The 19,815-nt window shown below is 40.8% G+C and overlaps 1 protein-coding gene across 1 annotated transcript; it reads right to left on the bottom strand. All coding sequences in view use genetic code 11, as the record gives it.

Moving 5' to 3' along the window:
• Positions 1 to 16,497: 16,497 nt before the first annotated feature.
• On the bottom strand, positions 16,498 to 18,609 carry EGR_01360 (Cell division control protein; the record flags this gene model as incomplete). The annotated part of the gene is made up of 5 exons (XM_024490609.1): positions 16,498 to 16,893; positions 17,075 to 17,365; positions 17,507 to 17,756; positions 17,894 to 18,341; positions 18,387 to 18,609. 5 exons carry the CDS (start codon positions 18,607 to 18,609, stop codon positions 16,498 to 16,500), a joined length of 1,608 nt encoding a protein of 535 aa, XP_024354933.1.
• Between the last annotated feature and the right edge of the window lie 1,206 nt (positions 18,610 to 19,815).

The following is a 19,815-nucleotide window of genomic DNA, read 5'->3' as shown; positions in this document are numbered from 1 at the left end:
GAAAATCCTTCTTAGAAATGGGAGTAGCTAGCACAGACTTCACCCACCGCGATCAGACTTAATCCGGTAAATTTTGAATTTTTTACTTCACTGTCCATGATCATTTGTTTGCAATATGGTGGTCTATCTATCAAAGAACATCATCAAACTCAAGAAAAGTGCTGTTTCTTTGCGTGAGAATGGAAAGGACTCAATAAATATTCTACGTATATAAATAGTCTTTTTGAATGCAGACGATGCACAACAGCTTATGTTTTCACACATCAGCAAAGCCGACTAATGGTTTGACCGTCGTTGAAGCTCCAAGGTAGACAGTGGACTAAATTAAGACAAACTTTTACATTTCTTTAACTCTAGGAGTTGTATTTGCTTTTTACCGATGAAAATGTGTTTAATTGATAGTAGGAAAGCACAGGAATGCAAGCACATTCGCTGAAGACCTTATCCAAATTTATTCAATTGGTCAATGCATATCTGATAGAGCAATGCAAAGTTTGCAAAAAACCAACGCTCTTAGTGAAATTGTTAGCTACATGAAGCACCTTCATTTATTCTGGTACATCGATCCGAAACTCTAAAATGCACAGATTTTTCGAAATGAAATAAAAAACTGCTTACTTTCAAATCGCCAGGATTATTCGATATCGAACTGTTTTTTAAAACCAGCTTTATGAGGAGTTGAGAAAGCAAAATTGCGCCATTTTACAAGCCAAATGTCAAGTTTGAGAGCAGCGAGAAAACTACAAAGTGCTTTTGGCGTAAAACAAATCGGTTCACACCCTGTTCAGTCAAGTTCGCACTTTAGGTCACTGTGGTAATTGCTCAAAGGTATTATCAACAATCAACAAAAGTGAAAATCATGGCTCATGTAGGTGTAAATACTCCGAACCATCATAATATGGGTATTTTAATCATCTGCACATCATGGCTTGTCAGCACAGATGAATTTAGAAGCATGACATGACACCTTATTCTGCGACAAACCATAAAGCCTGCCGTTACATTTTCCACTATGGATACGAAAGTCCTATTAAGTGGCCGGTGAAAAGGGCATTCAAATAGGGGAGTTGACGCTTATTACACATACGTTTGTAAGTATCCTCTGAATGATTATAATGAATTATTAGTAGAAAGCCTTCCACCATTTCGAGCGTATCGAGGGTAAAGTCCATGAATGTAGTCAGCCACGTTGAAATGATTAAGGAAAGTGGCAAAGACTATGAATGAACTGACAGTGCTAAAAGGCAATTCCATTAAGCATGAATATAATTTGAGAGTAGATTATTTTCACTCGAATTGTGTCGTAGTCAAAAAAGCCCTTCATCACATTTTACACTTTCAAACTGTAAGTTAATCCCAGAGAGTTATGCTTGCATTCGGTTCACTTTTGGTGGACTTCAGGAAAAGCATTAGATCTGGCCTAGGGATTAAAAAGCCTTTCTGCATGAATTGAGTTCTACCGTTTGGGTGTTGAACGAAGAGAATCTTCATTAGGTGCTTTATAAATATTTTTCCGATGCGAAAATACGAAAGAGAAATCATAAATGAAATTGTATCGGTTCTAGACTTTAATCTGCAACCGATTACAAAGTACTGGGGAGAAGAAAAAGAACATTTCACTTAAGTGAGCACAGCTTCGTTATACTACTTTTTCACATGATCCAGAATGTTTAGACGATGTTGTTGCAAGACCTGGTACATCTTCAGCAAGAAAAGCGCATTGATGTCCGAGTGCAATATTACAGTTTTGGTAATGGCATTATTCATTTTCGGAAATATGCGTGCGTTTGCAATTCCGTCGCAAATTAGCGGAGACATTCCACAAGACGACTGCATCCGCGCGTCTGTTGTTCCATAGTTGAATAATGGGTCTGAAGGAATGTGCGGGAGAAACTGACAGCAGTGTCCGAGCAGCGGGGTAAAAAGCCTGTATACAAAGATTTTTGCTACTTGTGGGCACATGCTTGGGGTGACATGTTACGCGCGAATGTGTATTTTGTGGCTATAGCGCTAGTGGTATTCAAGGCATATGTGTGGAAATATTTCTCCTCCTCTCCCTCCCATTCCGTCCCTACAACTCCCGGTTTAGTCATCGACATAGACATACTTTTGATGAGACTAATGCCTTGCAAAAACGTGGGCACTTTGAAAAAACATACTACACAGTTGGTTTGTGACTTCACCCTTTTCCTTCTACCCTCTCTTCGTCACTTTTTCGGTATCGAACACATCTTAAACAATTTCTAAACACAGTATTTTTGTCTATTTTCTGAAGCTTCCACCTAGGTTACATGTATTTGATTGGAAATAGAAGCCGATTCATGTTCCTGCTAAAGGATTGTGAAATATTAAAAACGTCTATATGTCAATCGCCACCTACTCTTTCGTTCACTTAAAACTCATAAATGCTACACTCGTTAAATAACTTAAATAAAGTGAAAATAATTTCTCCAGTTAATGTATGAGTTAAACAAAAATTCGCGCTTTAACTACTGCAACTTCCTCAATCCGAAATTCCACTAAAATTAAAACTTAGGACCAGAATAAATGCACAGTAAATGCACACTACTCCTGTTCGTAGGCTGGGTGATTACTTGCCTCGCTTTCCATGGATGCGTGCCATCAGTTGTGAAAAAAAATCTTTGAGATATCAGACGCTTAATGTGAGCTATTAAAATATCATGTATTATCTGTACTAGTTCCGAAAAGCCTCTTCAATCTGTGGATGACAGAATTAATGCTCAACTCAATGAGGCGCCCTCCAGGTGAATAACCACTGAGTAGATTGCATCGAATACAAAAGCATTTCCCATTCAAAACCTGTATATTCTCCTCTAGAAGGATGGTAGAGAGAATATAGAGACATTGGATAACCATAAAGTAAAATGGATACGAAAAATCGCACTTTCGACAAGATATTCTGGAATGATTGTGTCAGTGTGATATATTAGTTATTAGGCGATTTTTCATCATTCCTAGAGCACATTCATTATTAACAAGCAAGATGGGAAATTTATTGACTTTTGAATCTACTCCGAATATGTGCTCCCAATTATAGCAAGGCATTTGGCGAGATAACCCAATCCACCTGTTGGATTTCCACGACCTGTAGATACATTTGACCATGTCAGCATTTAAATTGCCTATGAAGAGGTCACACAAATCTCCGTTTTCTTGCATATCAACAATTTGTTTGATTCGGGAATTCCAGGAAGATTAATTGGTAAATGTATTTTATTTCACTATCCTTTATTTTCAATGTGAATTTATAATGTCTGATGTTTTCAGCATTCCCTTACGGGATTGAGAAAAGTAATTCCGATGGTATGGGATTTTATGCTTGGCACCGGGTATACAAATGTGGGCTAGAGTCATAAGTGATTGGGCAACTGCAATCGAGTAATAGTATTTGACATATCCCGAGGGCTACATTGTGGAGAATAAGGCATGCACAACCGGTGCGCAGCTAATGATTATGCCCCGTAAAATCCTGAATTAATATGTAAACACCATTGCAATACTTACGTGAATACGACCACGTTACGCATTTGTCCCCATAGGAGCTCATACGTGAAGTTTATACCTTCACTAGGTCCTAACCCCGATGAAGCACCAGTTACCGACCTCACAAGTCGGAAGTGGTCAAACAGCTCAGTAAAGAACTCTTTTACTTCGAAAATACTTTGTCACGCTTCTGTATTTTTGGGTGTCTATCACGGTAGGGTAGTGGTAAATATTGGGTTAGCTAAACCCCTAGGAATGCGACAATGCTAATGCCTCTACTCCTTGAAATAGAATCACTTTCGAATGATTTTTACCCCTACTGTAGAGTAACTATGTTTTGCCAATGAATGATTCGGAGCATTTCTCAAAATAGAGCAAACTAGTGGTACAGCGGCTGCAGCTAACTTTGCGCCTAGAGCTAAGTCAATGCACCTTTCTCACAGTCATTTTCTCACAAAAACCGAGAAGTTTCACGACTTTGCCATCGAGAGACGATCTTCTCACTTTCAGCAAGACCACTGTATGGCATAGTTGTTAGAGGGTCTAATTTCTGTAGGAATGCATCCGGTCGTTAGGGCGATTATAAAGGTCATGGGCCATGACAAGCACGGAGGTGCTTTAAAAGCATGCGGTGTATCCGAGTTCCTGTGTGTCCATGGGCACGCATTGTAACACTTTCAAAAATGTACAGCCATGGTGATTTGGATGTCTTTTTCGTGCGCGTCCCTTGGACCCCGCAGGTGGGCGATGCGTCACGCCTGCGGTGTGAGTCAGAGTAAAGCCATCACACCTCCTCCTCCTCCTCTTCCACCAGGTGCACCTTGTGAAAGACCAAAACCTGCCCATGAATAAGGCGTTACTCAGTTATTACTTTCTCAGAAAAGATGTCCGTTTTCGTGAAAACTTGCACGGCATATACTTGCACATAAACATAAAGCAAATTCATACTTTAGTTTCCTCATACGACATTAAAATGGGGGAGGTGAGTTCAGAAAAATGCAAAAAAATCCAGGGTATGCCGCCATACTTAAAGCACCAATTGACCTAACTTTTGTCTACTTCAAGCTCCGCAGTTAATTCATCGTACCTCAAATCTGTTAAATAAAATATATAATAAACGGATTCAACGTGAAGCCCATTCCATGTATACATGACAAATTACGATTATTCCTTGAATGCTTCAGTTTTACTAGAACCCCACGGTTTGATCTGTTGTGGGATTCTGTGCTATCGCAAATATATTTATTTGCCACGTAATCAGTTTAGAATTGCACACAAAACAAAGATGAACGTTGGAAAAATTTTTGGACGCAATTACAGCCGCCTGACCAGGGACCTAGATGTAAATGTTCGTGCGGGAAAAGGGGCTTATTGAATGGCATAGTGTCTGTAGATTTTGCTCGTAATGTTATCAGTCCTATTGCAATTCTCTTTGTAATGTTAATTTAGAGTGTGATAGGAAGCGAGAATTTTAGTGAATTGACAAACAAATTGATGGATAAAATTCATCTTAATGCTGTTTAAACGATCATCCAAGTCCCTGTGTTATTCTAAAGGCAATTCATAAACATAACTAATAAAACTTTATTTAACAGTAGATTTAATGATTTGGAGCCATTATGACAAAAAAGTTGTTTGAGCTTAAAAAAGAGTACTGGTCCAACTAATAAAGTGCAATAAGACTCAATGGAACAAGAAAAAGAATGAGGAAAAGGTAGTGAATAAATGATTGGTTATAAAAAACCAAGCTTTTTTCGTGCCTGCATTGAAGTCGACCAGGGAGCACTCGAGACAGGTCATGGGTGTCCTACATCCCATGCGCGAAGCTGACCTAGACACCTACTCACCAAATCGCTGTTGCAAGGTTGAGATCAAACAGACCAATACGATATTGTTATTACTTGCAACTAGGTAGGTCTTCATTAACCCTGAAGTTTACCTGCCTTTACCATTAAGCACATTACCAAACATGGAGACACCATGATCAAGTTATCACATTTTACGTTCACAGAGGGGTTGATGACGCTCCCACTTACCGTGAATACATAGGCATGTTATCAACTCGGTTGGATTGGTGACGTTAGTTTCAAAAGTGCTAAAATCGGAAAACGGGTGAGTCATAGCTACGGCTGGAATCGGCGGCATTTGATGGACCTTAATATAATTCCATAGAGTTTTCAGCATTCGTTTTATTTGAAATGCATAAGCACTGCATTTGTAACAATGTGGGAAGAATTTAAACGACGTTGTTCAACAGGAAACAACTTTGAGTTTTGGTTCATTACAGGATATTGCGATATATTTCGACTGAGCTTCACAAATAATGTGTTTTAGTCCACAATTCACAAGTCTTTTTATGGCACGTCGCATTACAAGTTATCTTTTAAATGGTAACATTGGGAAATAGCTAACCGTAGATGCATAGATGATCCTCGCACCCATGAGGAGTGGCTTCCCCTTGGTTGCTCTCTACTACTTATCACGAAAAATAAATTTCTGCAATTAAAAATAAATTCACAGTCCTATTTAAAAATGATTTATGCACTCTTTGGTTGTTATAACTACAAGATCAGACATCGTTATATGTTGTTCATCTACCATTCGAAAGGAAGCACAAAGGGTGCACCAAACAGTCTGTGACCTGATGTAGTTAGTAGTACTTGCGTTCTCATTTGACACGCCGCCGCGAGTTTTCTTAAATGGCCATCGCCGGCTGATAATGCTGTGAATTGCGTCATATGGGTAAATGAAATCTCCGCGTTGCTGCCTACCTAATCAAATCAATGTTTCGCTTAGCATTTTGCTCCAAATAATCTAAAAGTTGATGTAAGCACTTGATATTGCATTTGACTTTAATCTGCTCTTTTACCACCAAACTACCCAAGCCCCTACGATTAATCATGAATGAGGCCCTAAAAATTTTACACAAACATGCCGCCGAACACTGAGACCCATCAACTGAGCACCAATTCACCTAATACGCTTTCTTCTTTTATGGTGCATAATGCTACAGATTATAGAGCGTGGTAGCTAGAATCCTCCCAAGCCGTTAAAAATTTAACAAAACTCTTAGTCGGATATTGATTTGTCATAGTTCTCTGCAAGGAAGTTTGATAATCACCTCAGCGCCTTTTCGGCTTTTCATCATCCAAGCGGAAAATTAATAAACTGGATGAGGAATCTGGAACCGACTTCACTCCTTCAGGATTTCTGTAATGGTTAAATGGATCAAATTTTACACATCATGTTTGGTTTGTTCTCCGTATATACATGAATAAATGTTTAATTGTATCCTAAGTTGAGGACATGCGTGTACGATCAAGAGGCTCGTCTACTCTCATAAGCCTATGTGTCATTCAGTTTGAGGGTTCAGCAAATCTCGTCGTGGGATTTTAGTAAGCACGTTCTGACCACAAGTGTGCACCAACCACGAAAATGCGAACAGGAAGTTTGTAACTGCTGTGCTTTACCAAAACATGGAAACATTTTATGTTGTTGCAATTAAATTCAATTACGGTTGGCATTCTTTTCTGAGCTAGGCAGAATGTTTTGATGGTGTCTAATTATGTCTAGATAAATGACAAGCGATGATGAATTCAGACGTAAACACAGTCCACCTGGATGATAAAATCAGATCAAAGAGAAGGACTTTCGATCACGTCCGCCTGTTGAAAATGAAGCTATCAAAGCAAGCAAATTTTATTTCACATTAATGCATGTTGATTAAAAATCTCGAAGTTATGCTTATTTTTAATGCTCATCTGCTTAACATCATACCGCGCGGTGTGCCGTGCAGACTCGAATCTAAATGTTATGAATAGTAATTGAAACTTCACTCCCTAGTGCCCCGTATCCTGGGTCATTAACATCCATCAGCTCCCCTATTGGTATGGCAGCGTTGCTATAAGGGTGAGAAGAGGAAACTCTCCAGTACGAAATCGTGAACCTATGGGTCGGTTAGGTGGAAGTCCAGTTGAATTTGCAATTCGTTATGCAACAAATGCCTTGACAGTAGACGCTATACTGACCATATCTAAATGTTATAACTCATATTTGACAAGATACAAATCGAATTTAGTTCTACATTTTACGATAATATGCGTGTTTACGAGGAACCGTAGTGTTATCAATACCTTACGACGGCATATTATTTGGCAAATTACCCTTTTCATTCCTAGTGATTTAATCGTTTTTATATGGGATCCTTTCCATGTGATAAAAGGTGACGTAAAAGATTAACTGATTTAATATGCTATTAAATATTATCAACCGTGCGATCGCGGCAGAACATCCACATAATGGACACAACACCTTTCCACGGCCAAATAGCATCGTAATTGCCAAAATAATGTTAATTCAATTTTAGTTACAACGTCACTCAACAAATCACAGAAACCAAACAAAGAGCTATGTTTCATTTTCGAAATAAGGAAAAACGTGAGGAAAATCACAGCCATGCTAATTAATACAGTCACTGCCTGTTTGGATTTTAGTACATCAAGCTGAACGGTTAAAATGGAATTCCAGCACTCACATAGAATCTGATAGAGGAGACTTTGCTGAAAACTGCCGTGGTAGAGGCCCTTGAGCAGAAATGGGGTGCTCGTCCAGTAGGTAAGGGGCATTTGGTGCTATTATCGGCGGTCGAATTCTCCGATTTGGAATAACCGCATGAGGAAAATAGTTCCACGCTACTATGAGGCTTTCAAAAGGCGAGTAAGCAGACTTAAAGGCAATGAGGCTTCACTGGCGCTAGTTTCTGACATCCGTGTTCCGCAGATTTGACTATTACTGCTGCGGCTACGAAGATGGTAATGATGCGTGCATGGGTGTTCGTGCGTTATGCGCGTTTGTGTGAGGGTGTTGATGCACACACAGATGTGTTGAAGGGGGAACCAAGGCTGTCTGCCTCGGTCGAACTGTGGAAGCCTCCGACACGCACACGTCCATAACACAAGTCAACGCACATGCATGCACGCACGCATGCATGCGCAAACACTCACACTACCGCCACCACCACTACCGCCAACAAGGCATAAACACTCTCGGACATGCACACAGACTCTCATTCTCGTTTGCTCCTTACGGTAAACAATAGTGAGATGATGGATAGGCGATTTTCCATTCTGCCTCCCTCCCCCCGCCTCCTAACTTCTGTTCTGCATCATTCTGTGAGGGATAGCTCCGATGTCTGAGCATTTCTGTAAAAAATGCCAAATCCACTATCCGATAGGGAAAAAAATAAGAGCTAACCGCTGATCTAGCAACTCAGTGCGCAGCACTCCTCCTCCAAGTGCGGGTAATTGTGGCTACAGAACTGAAGTAGGAAGCCATTGTGCCTAGGGGAGGGTCTACATGTTGGCACCAAGACGGTGGAATAAGAGCTTATCCTCTAGGTGGTGTGTTTACCCGAAGTGGTCATAAAACCATTAATCTTAATAAACCACTATGACATCATAACTGGTTTTAAACAGACTCAAAGCGGCTTACTAGTTAAAGTGTGCACACGCAGTATTGCACCGCTTAAAGACCCTGTCGTAGCATTGAACTCCAATTTGTAGGTCGAAAATATTGGGTACCAGTGAGATACCAGAGATCAGCCCTACCGATACATTCCGTTGTAGCATAGGGTGGTGAGTGTCTACTATTGTGGTGTTTTGCCAAAGTTAGGAGTTCATTTTGTGAAGGTGGGGAAACAGGACATCGTGTTTTGAATTTAAAAATTGTCAAGGAAAGGTTGGTAAAATCTCCAGATAATCTTATCTAATTGTAGATATTTTTCTGAAAAATTATGTTGGATGGGAAGCTTCGAGGTATACTACAAGTCACCATCTGGATGTCTGCTGTAGCTACAATCTCATCGAGTTGCAATTAAATTTTGTTGCAGAAAGCTTAACAACCGTATTAGTGGGCTGGATTAACGAAGGTGACTCTAAGGCGCTACTAGTTTTCAGTCAAAAAACGTGTCACAGAAAGGGCACATGCTTAATGCTTTGAATTAACTTAATCGGCGGAAGATGTGTAGGGAGGATATGAATTAATTTCACAGTTGCGAGAAGCATCCAGTATCCAGTGTAAGCTTACGCATAATCGAATTCCTGTATTTTAAATCTACAGTTTTATTCTATCTGTTTGGGTGGAGGGCTTTATATCCATTTACCTACTTAGAACTTGAAACGTACAAGAGGACTTGAAGCCTTACCGCGTGAGCCAAAGTATGTGAAAAGTTATAGTCGAAACTGTTATTGAAAAATATTTGTTTAACGGAATGACTTACATAAATTATACCAGTAACCTCACCCGTGTCCTCCTACTCCACTAATACGATCTCACAAGCGTTCCTAATGCCATCCAGAATTCATCAAAATGACAAAGGAGATCAATGTCAGCTGAATGGCTCGACTATCATTGTATTGCCTTTCTCTAACCTCTTCTGCAAACCGTGCATCCAACCAAAGTGCCAATTTATGCCATTTTCTTGATCATGAATTACTGCTAAGGTGATATGACATTTAAACAAAATAAAATTTGGCGGTAGACTTGCGTGATAGTTTTAGAATGGAAATTTCCAGCACAGTGAATGGAGTCTTGCCCCATCATCTTGCGATGCTTTAAGAACGATATCTGGCTTTCCCAAGGGGTGTTCTTTGGGATGGTACAGTGGGTGGACAATCACGTCAACGATATTCAGGCATGTAAGCCGATGATGGTCAAAGATAAATGCATAACAGCTGTGAGCTCTGGATATTGAGGTATGTCTGTTGGGGGGATTGGTAAAGGTTAAATAAAAGGAGGAGTTGGCGTCATGGCTCCGAGTTAGTTTGGTGCACTATTGTGGTTGAATGTGGTAACAGTGCCACAGAAACGCCCATTTTCGGTTTTACTAAATGATCGACGGGAATTTAAAGCGCCAAACGCTGGATAGTTTCGCTTGACTATATTTTTCACTTATTTCAAGGCAGATTATTATTGTTTCTTCACTTTATTAATAAAGTAATTGGATTGGAAAGGAATTGCTGTAAAGCTTATACATATAAGAAATTTTGGTATTGTCTTTAGCAGCCCTGCACGTTTCACTTCAGCATGCATCGGTTTACAAGTTAGCTTAGAAAAATAAAATTTCGAATGGACTGGAGGCCGCGCTAACTTGAGTTACATACACAGCATTCTGACAGTGATGCTAACCCAATGAGAGAATTCCTTTCTTTGTGGACAAAGGAGTCGTAAAATGATCTAGAAATATGAACTATTGAATATAAATTCGGTCTCCCGTTACACTCGTTAAAAAAACTTCCTTTTAATCAAAATTTCGTGCAAAGTTATTTTGACCAAATAATATCACGTCTGCCATTGAGGATTTGTCTGCGAATGTATATTTATGGAATTCATCTCGTTTAATGGCAAGAATCTTGCGAAGGACGTTAGCCAGTGTGAGGATTCATGACCTGAAGTTGTGCGAAACATGTGGACGTGTGAACTACGCCAGAATCCAAAGTTACACGTACCACACGGTGAGTGTGATTGTCAAAGGTTCATGTGAATCGAGCAATGCCCTCATGGCAGACGCCGCGCTGGTAAAGTGGCCGTTGGGTAAAACAGGAAGACTCGATTTCTGAATGAGCGCATCACTAGTACGGCCCATGATGGGCAGTGTTGGTGAAGCAGAGCCCTAAATCCAGTCGTAAATAAGACGGGCTCTGGCAGCATCTTGATAGATGAGTTATCATCGAAGTTAATTGAACAAAAATCGCCACAACCTTCGTGCCAAGTGATCTGACTGTCTATACCCCTTACCCTAACAATGCATTTTAAGTCGAGGTGGCATTGACTTGCACTCTCAGCTACCCACCCACACGCCTTAAAACAGGCCGGGGGCTATTCGCCACCGAAGGGCTGTACTAAACGACCTCGTGATCACGGAGCCGTGAAAATATATCGTAACAACATCTCGTACTCAAAAGAGGTGCTGGTTTTAGATTTTCGATGCAACTTCCTTGCTGAAATTCGAAACATTGCTACTGATAAGCTAAGGACTACTTCATTGATTAATAACAAGTAAAGTTAGCTCACAAATAACTCCAAAAGTGTTATTAATGTAGTTAAATAACGCAGAAATTATCGATCTGGGTGATAGGAATCGTGTAAACCACCTGGATGCTTGTATCGACGATTCCCTGGAATTAGCCACTTAAGTTTGGGTCGTTTACCTTCACAGCATTTGTACAAATACACAAAAAGTAAAGGACTTTTTAAGTCAACTGAAACATTTTCGTCCCTATTAAGAACAAATATTTTAAAGCGTTACAACTATAAAAAAAGACACAAATAATTTGAGAATCGTCAGATAACAACCAATCACCGGTCGTTTTTAAATCACTTCATGAAGATACCGTTTATTCTTTAAGCGTTGTCTTTATTTGGCTAGATCAAATCACAAATATTACGTAGAATAAATCTGTTAAACACACCTGAGCCCTTGGGCCTCAGGACCCAGCAACCATTGTGAGTGATAATATAGCCAATCCAACTCCCACAAAGTAGCCATGTCCCACCTGTCGCCAAGATTTAAAGGCCTCATCTTTTTGATGATTCCATAGGTCAGCATCGAAATGTAGTACAAATTCCCCTGTGAGAAAAGGATTATTCCTTCCTTAGGTGTAGGCTTCTAGTTTTCACTTCACTGCATTGTAGACTCAAATTTCAAATACCATTACTGCAAGAGACAGAATCTTCCCATAAACGAGGCAGCACAGCCTAGTTTGATGCATTCAACCTTCCAAAGTTTGCATTCCAACAACTTACACTGTCGTTTACCTAGATTTTGCTTCGGTCAGTAGAAAACAAAGCAATTAAGGCAATTTCTTTATTGGACAATTTAAGTATTATGCTGTATGATCACAGGTGTAATGCTGCACGACGAACATCATCTGTCACTGATTCACAGCGACTGCAAGACGAGGCTCAGTGATTTAATCGTCGCGTTATGCACGACATAAATCCAGTTGAAATAGACAAAGAGCGACAAACCGGTTAGAGTGATCGGGATTTCCGGTCTACACAGCGGCTTAAGCCTTGTTGTCATTCTAGTAAGAAAGTGGACCTATTCATTTATGTATCCAACCTGTTACCTCTCTCTCCCCCGGGTTTTCACTTGCAGCGGTCTTACGAAATGCGCATCTCGTGGCGGGAAACTGTTGCATAACGATGGAGGAATTCCAGCATACAATACAACCACTATTCGCTATTACTAAGCTGTCAAGGGTTTTGATGTATTTTATTGTGAGTTATGCTGATCCAAGCCTACTGTCGAAATAGTTTGAGGGATCTAACGTTACAATAGTACTTTAGCACAATTTTTTTAGCTATGGATAATAGGTATGTGTACAGGGATACCAACTGGTTTCAGAAAAACATTATGCTTCCGTTGCAAGGATAAACGATATGCATGTTGTGGTCTACATTAGCTAAACTGGAAAATGCCAAAGGAAGATTTTTCATGGAAGTGGTGTGGGTGCAGGTTCCGAAGGGCTTTTAAATTTCTACACGGTCCAAACAGGATATTCGGGATAGTAGTGCAAGTTTAAGCCTAAATCGATGGAAGGATAAAAGTTGCAATCGTTTTGCACATCGCTAATTTGATACTTTATTGGGAATCATGTTTTGATAATGAATTATTGAGAAGACTGATGAGGTGGTTTCATGTCAGTACGAGTACGTGATGGTTAGATCATTCAACCTTAAGGCCATTTTTGCTTCTAGCTCTGAAAGCCGACTTCACCAGTAGTGTTATTAGTTTCGTTTGTTTGATTTCAGGTAAGCTGTATGAATCTATCACTACCAAAAAGTGTCGTAGATAAGCATCGCAAATAGGTGTGTCGTATTTCGGATAGCCGTAAAAGCCTTCGTGCATGGCATAAAACATCTACTGTTTATCGTAAGTAGTTTGTTATGAAGCAGTGAAAAGAGATAGCAGAGTAATCAGATTTAGGAGTCTTGTTTTACGTCCAGTGGTGATACTGCTTGTTTTTAGTAGTTCTTTTAGAACAAAGCCCACCACAACGTCCGACTTTGAGCGCTTTCCTGACTAAAGGAGGGTACTTATCTGAAAGAAGTTATCTTGAAGAAAAAAGTGTGGGGCATAGAATTAAGAAGCTTGACTCACGCGAATTAAATCAATTCTACTTTAGTATTCACTGAAAGCGTGACAGATGGACTGGACCATCAAATACGATAATTAACGAATGCGTATGTCATAAACTACTTAGTACATTTTAAAAAGTTCACAATTAGCAGCTAAACACGACTTTATGCGCACTGAAAAGTCGAAAATTTGAAAAGATGGGTGGACGCTACTCTGGTGCAGTCATCGGTTGCATCGTCGTGGTCTTCATCTTGATTTTAGCCAATTGCTAATTAGGTGATCATGATACGGAGTCAGGGCTTCAGTTAATCACAATTTGACAGAAATTTTCAAGATAAAATCCCACAGGATGATAGCGAACTATCAGTATATTGCAGATTTTGAAAAGAACTCTGACATTTGAATGCAGTATGAAAACACTCATCCCTCGCGAATTAAACCAAACATCACGATTTAATCTATCTTTGGTATTTGAAATAATGTAAACCAAGATAAAGGAACAAACTATTTGAGGTCTTAGAGGCAGTGCAAAATGAAAATGAATGAGAAAACCCAGTTATCTGCTAAGTCAGGTCAATTGGGATATTGTGGTAAAAGAAATATCCGAGAAGTTTTCATAAGGCTAACGCGAAACTATGAATTGGTTCAATGATCTTCGACAATAAGCACTGAAATTTTACTTAGAAATAACAGTTGGAACTACTGCGTGTGTGCGAATATTAACGAAGTAAAATATTCTATTATCATACACGTCAGTGGCACTGTGGTACCAAATGTGCTCAAATGTTTGCACTGTTCTGGTCATGAGCATCGGACAGTTGGTGGGAAAAATCCTAAACATTTCTAAACTTAAAAAACTGTAAAACCACCAACGATTACTCACGTCCTCTTTAAGTGGGTCAGATGAAGCACTTTGGTTAAATTTTGAAACGACCGACGCTACTGCAGTGAGTGATGTAGGTAACGATTTATTTGCGTGTGTTTGAACACTTTACACACATGCATACACTCCGCTTTGCAGGAACTCAAGGTAGGTAGGTAGGCTTTGGGTAAAACGGCGATTGGCGCAGCATCCCAGCCGACATTGGCTAGGAAGGTGGGCAACTAGAGCTGGCACCACCCCAGCTCGGTGCTCAAGTCTCCCTCACGTCTGGGTCGGCGCCGATGCTTTCGGATGCTGCCGCATTTGGGCTTTGAAAAAGGCAGGAATACGTACATATGTACTAGAATTCTACCTTAATCGGAAAAGTTTGAAATACAAATAAGCTATCAGAAGATGGGGTAATCTTAGTACTCCTATTAAAAGAAACTAGAAAATGAATATTGTAAAAACTTTACACTACAATGCACAACGATTGCTTTTCAATGCTTTGCTTTGGATAAGTAAAGTATCTGAATAATTCGCGTTCATTTGTATGCACCAGCTGAGTAAATGACTGCCATGAATGATCATTAGATTCAAGTAGTGGTTTCTTTGCCAACAATGGTGGCTACACTTTGCGACAGTGATAACTCTGGACTCCTCTAAGTGTGCAATAAAAGGGAAACGTAATCACTGCTTCCGTCAGTAATGATTGCACCTACCAAATCCTTCACCACTTGATAATAAAAGCACTACATGCATCTACTACAAATGTGCAGAAACAATGGAGGAAAACCCGATCATGAAGAGAGGCTTTAAATGAAGAAGCTGGAAGGAATCCGACAGTGACAGTTTTTGATGCTAACAGCGAAGTTTTCATTTGGCGACGTCGAATATGCCGTCAACTGCAGACTCTTCTCATTAAAACTGACATCATGCCAATCAGAGGTATTAATGCAGTAACCATGTCAGCGCCGCATTCGATGGGGGTTTTCTTGAGGAAACAGTAACTACATTTAGAAGTCAATACACTGATTACCAAGTTTGTTGAAGAAAACATGGACGCATAAGTAGATAATTTACCACTAAAATGGGTTGTTTCAACACCTGAGTAACTCAAGTCAGATAGCTATTGTGAAGTTTATGCAATTGAAACAGCAAAACTTAAATAAATTAGAATTTAAAGTGCCAGGAAATTAGTAAAGCATCTAGCGCTGTGGTACAAATGAATTAACTCGGAATTAAGCCGCAGCTAGCATATGCCTGAAAACTGCTTTGATTCATAACCTGAATAACATGAATTATGCTTGCAATGATTTTGCGGATAAGATCTACCGCAAGCCGTATCTCTAAGGTAAAATACCAGCACAGCACCCCCGTCACTTCCAGGATAGAAATTGAGACCTAATAACCCCAACTTGGCTTTTATAGTCATAAGATTGCAGCATATGCCAGGAAACTCGCAGCAAAGGTAAACCGATTGTGTGGAGCCAAATCCCAATATTCTGGACCGTTGCTTGGTTGTGTCGAAAATGAGCTGATAGAATCCGCGCAAGTAATTTGGAACGACTAGTAGATTTGCAGTACTCCACGCCAGTGGTGGTGGACCCACCAGGTGATGTTATACCCCGCGTCTGAGACCCAATAAATTTCAAATGCCCGATACAATTTCAGACTACTTCGTCTCAAAATCCAACAGAGCCAGATCGAGTAATGTGAATATCGATGACTAGAGACACATTAAATTCAATGAACAAGACGGTGGACTCAGTACTTAATTACCAGTGTAATAAAATTTGCACAAATTCATGTATCATTCAAGATGGAAGTTCAATTTTGATTCTTAAACCAGACCATTCTTCTGAGAAGGTTCTCGATTCAGACGCAGTGGGCAAGAAGTATCCCTGTAATAATATCTGTAAAAAACACTAAAACTATAAAATCCACGAATTGCCACCAATGATAACCACCACTGCTATGCAGTACGACATCACGGCAGTGTCTGAATAGAGAGGATAGAAGAAATAAGGAGGTCGTCGTTAAGACTTCGCTCCACTCCTTTAGCGTCAAGAAGGAGGGAAAGGCGTTTTTTCCGTGCGGGTGTGGGGATTGCAGCGGCGTGCGTGCCGACGGAGAGGTGAACTAGGCCATGGGATTCAAGCAGCTCACAAACACTCACGAACTCGTTCATCTGAAGCGGCGAAAGACTGCCCCGTTGTGCACAGATATAGGTGTACACGTCGAACACCTGACCCACCGAAGCCTCCCGGAGGCCCCGCAGCCGACGAAGTAGAAGGCAGGCCGCTAGCACCAACTTGTGGTGCAGAGGCATCTCACCAGAGGCAGAGATGCGGGCATCCTCGCTAGTCACCACAATGCCATCGGACTGTCAGTTGTGCAATGAATATAAGGCAAAGATACTGTTACATGATCAGCGAAGCAAATTTTTGAGAAAGATAGCAATAAAAATCGCTTTCATGTACTGTTCAAGTGGCTTTATCACTGTAAAACAAAAAGTACTGAAAAGACTGATCCAAAGATGTTAGACATAGACAAGGTAAAACTACCTGGACCTCCCGAATGGCTTGACTAATGTGGCGAATCAACGGTACGACAGGCTTTTCCTCGATCGCCACAAAGCCCTTAGCAAGAGGGCACTTCTTTTTTAGAGACATTCGTACAGAAGGGCTAGACATGATGCGCTGTTGAAGTGGAGTGAGAGTACGAGCAGTGACAGACGTCCCTTCGGTAACCTTTAGGTCAGCACCGTCCGCAGCTATAGTTTCCAACCGAGCCAACTCCAGAGCGCGTCGGCAGATCGCCAATGCTATCCGCACATCGCCTGAAGATGCTGCCACCTCCGAAAAAAATGATTATTTTAAAACTAGTATGTGAGACTTCTGAGAGCCCTTCAATATTAAAAAGTGCCATCACCCTCTATTTTAATCCATCTACTATCAGACAGCTAAAACGAGTTTAAGCCACGTTTGCATCCAAACCTTTTTCGCGCAAAATTGGACCGCCAGATCGTCCAAAGCCGGCTGTGAAACCTCACCAGAGGCACTGACAAGACGGGAAGAAATTATCTCGACAATCTGATCCATGGAGTAGGGCGAAAACGCAACGTGAACAGGGCGAAGCAAGCGCGCTTGCAGACCCGAAAGCAGGCGCTCGGTCAAGTCGAGAACGTTCGCGATGCCAACCAGAATGAGATGAGCGTCTTTCAAGCTTTTCGGCCATCCAAACACCCTATGGATTAAAACAATGTATAAACTAGACTGGCTTAAGTGCAAATCATCCAATTGGTGGAAGTGAGAAGCTAAACTTAAGAATTGTGCAACGGTACATGTATGATAATGGCAGTAAGATTGCCAACAAACACTTACGTATAAAAAACCTCCTGACATCGCGAGGCAAGTTGATCAACTTCATCAAGAACCACAATAAGCGGAAGGCGTCTTGATGCTCTTGTCAGCTGCGTTTCAACGTAAGCAATAATATTTGCCGTAGTAGAAACACTTTTAGAAACAGGCTTTTGACCTAGGCTCTCAAGTATACAAGTGTAAACTACGCGCGGAGGAGTCATTTGCATGCAATTTAGAAATAAACATCGACACTTTTTTTCATCGACAAGGCGTTGCACCACCTGGGTGACAGTAGCAGTCTTCCCCGTCCCCGGAGCACCACTAATGTAGAGACTGCCGCTGCAGCGTTCATCAATCCACGGAGAAAGCAAATGGTTAAGAATACTGATTTCCTTTTCCCGTCCGACTACCACCTCTAAGTGATTCACATGAAGGGCGAACGAGGCACTTTGAGGTTCTTTCGAACACTCTTAAGTGGAAGATAAGGATGGGACGTTGTAATGCGGGCACCTACCGGAATTTGACAGCTCATATGACCGACGCGTCTGAGCTGAAGGTTGCACGTTGCGACAGGAGAGGTGGCCGGAGAGAACGTTGGTGGGAGAACTGTTATCCTCAGTCGTGTCTTCAGATAGTTTAGTTACTTTAGATCTCAGTCGCATGATAGAGCATCTGCTAAAAAGAGGCAAGAGCGACCCAGGAATATTAACGTGCCACACGAGGAGCTTCAAACTCATTGGTAGAGCTAACAGTAAATGATGAGCCAAACGTTTACAAGCGCCCATAAAATACAAGCACCCACAATTAAACTTTAGAAAAACTCGAAGATATAACAAGAAGAAAGGGAAAGCTAGAAATAAAGGCAATAAACAATACTAGACATGAGGAACCACAAATGGTCTGGATGCGCACAAACTTTAACAGCATAAACCACGAAGCGAGAATAAAACCACTCCAGAGGAGACTAGAAGTGCCGAACAAATGGTTATAACAAATAATCAAGGGAGAACTGCACGATCTAAATTAGCATTAACAAACAATCCACGCACAAAATAGAGACCGGGACCGAAAAATTGTCAAATTTCCGTTATAAACAAACACCAGGAAAAGGTTGCCCAGTCTGCCAAATGTTACAATTTATAGAAAAATTTACCAGCCTAAACAACAGTGGGTGATAGAAAAAAAAGAGAGGCGCAAACATAAATTGTACTAGGCAAATATGCGTAGTAAGAATTTCGGAAACTCCTTAAAGAAACTTATTGCTATAAATCCTTAGTACAGTTTAAAAATTATATTTGCGTTTCGGTTTTAGGATACAGTGCCGCCAATATTGCAATCAGTACATTGTGCTTCGTAGTTCAAATATATTTACTCAAAACCAAACTGATAAAGTTAAAATTATTTTAGTTCACAATGTAAGGATGGGAAACACGAGCTGTTATGTAATACGATAGTGGTTTATCCCTCGGTTCTGGTGAGGCGCCACTTTTGTACTTCGAATTAGCCCCCTTGTACCTCGCTGGGTGGGCTGGCCTTTTGGGTTGTGCCAATAGCCCAGACACCTTCTCCGTGCTGAATATATATATTCTGCCCGAGTATTGTGTCTTCTTTCGTCTTCAGGGAGTCTCGGGACGCTACAGTTATTGTCCTCTGAACCAAGATATGTATACGCTATTGTAATGCGATAGTGGCTCATCCCTCGGTTCTGATGAGGCGCCAACTTTGGACCTTGAATTAGCCCCCTCGTACCTCGCTGGCTTTTGGGCCATGCTAATAGCCCAGGCACCTTCTCCGTGCTGAATATATATATTCTGCCCGAGTATTTTGTCTTGTTTCGTCTTCAGGGAGTCTCGGGACGCTACACTATACCTGTAGCTTCCCGTGCCTTTCCCAAAAGCCTAGTGAGCCATGCTCTTGTAAAGATTTGTAGACTGAGTGAAGGG

Source organism: Echinococcus granulosus (genome assembly GCF_000524195.1).
Source record: "Echinococcus granulosus chromosome Unknown EG_S00005, whole genome shotgun sequence".
Classification (NCBI taxonomy): Eukaryota; Metazoa; Platyhelminthes; class Cestoda; order Cyclophyllidea; family Taeniidae; genus Echinococcus; species Echinococcus granulosus.
This window is presented reverse-complemented; position numbering and strand designations above follow the sequence as displayed.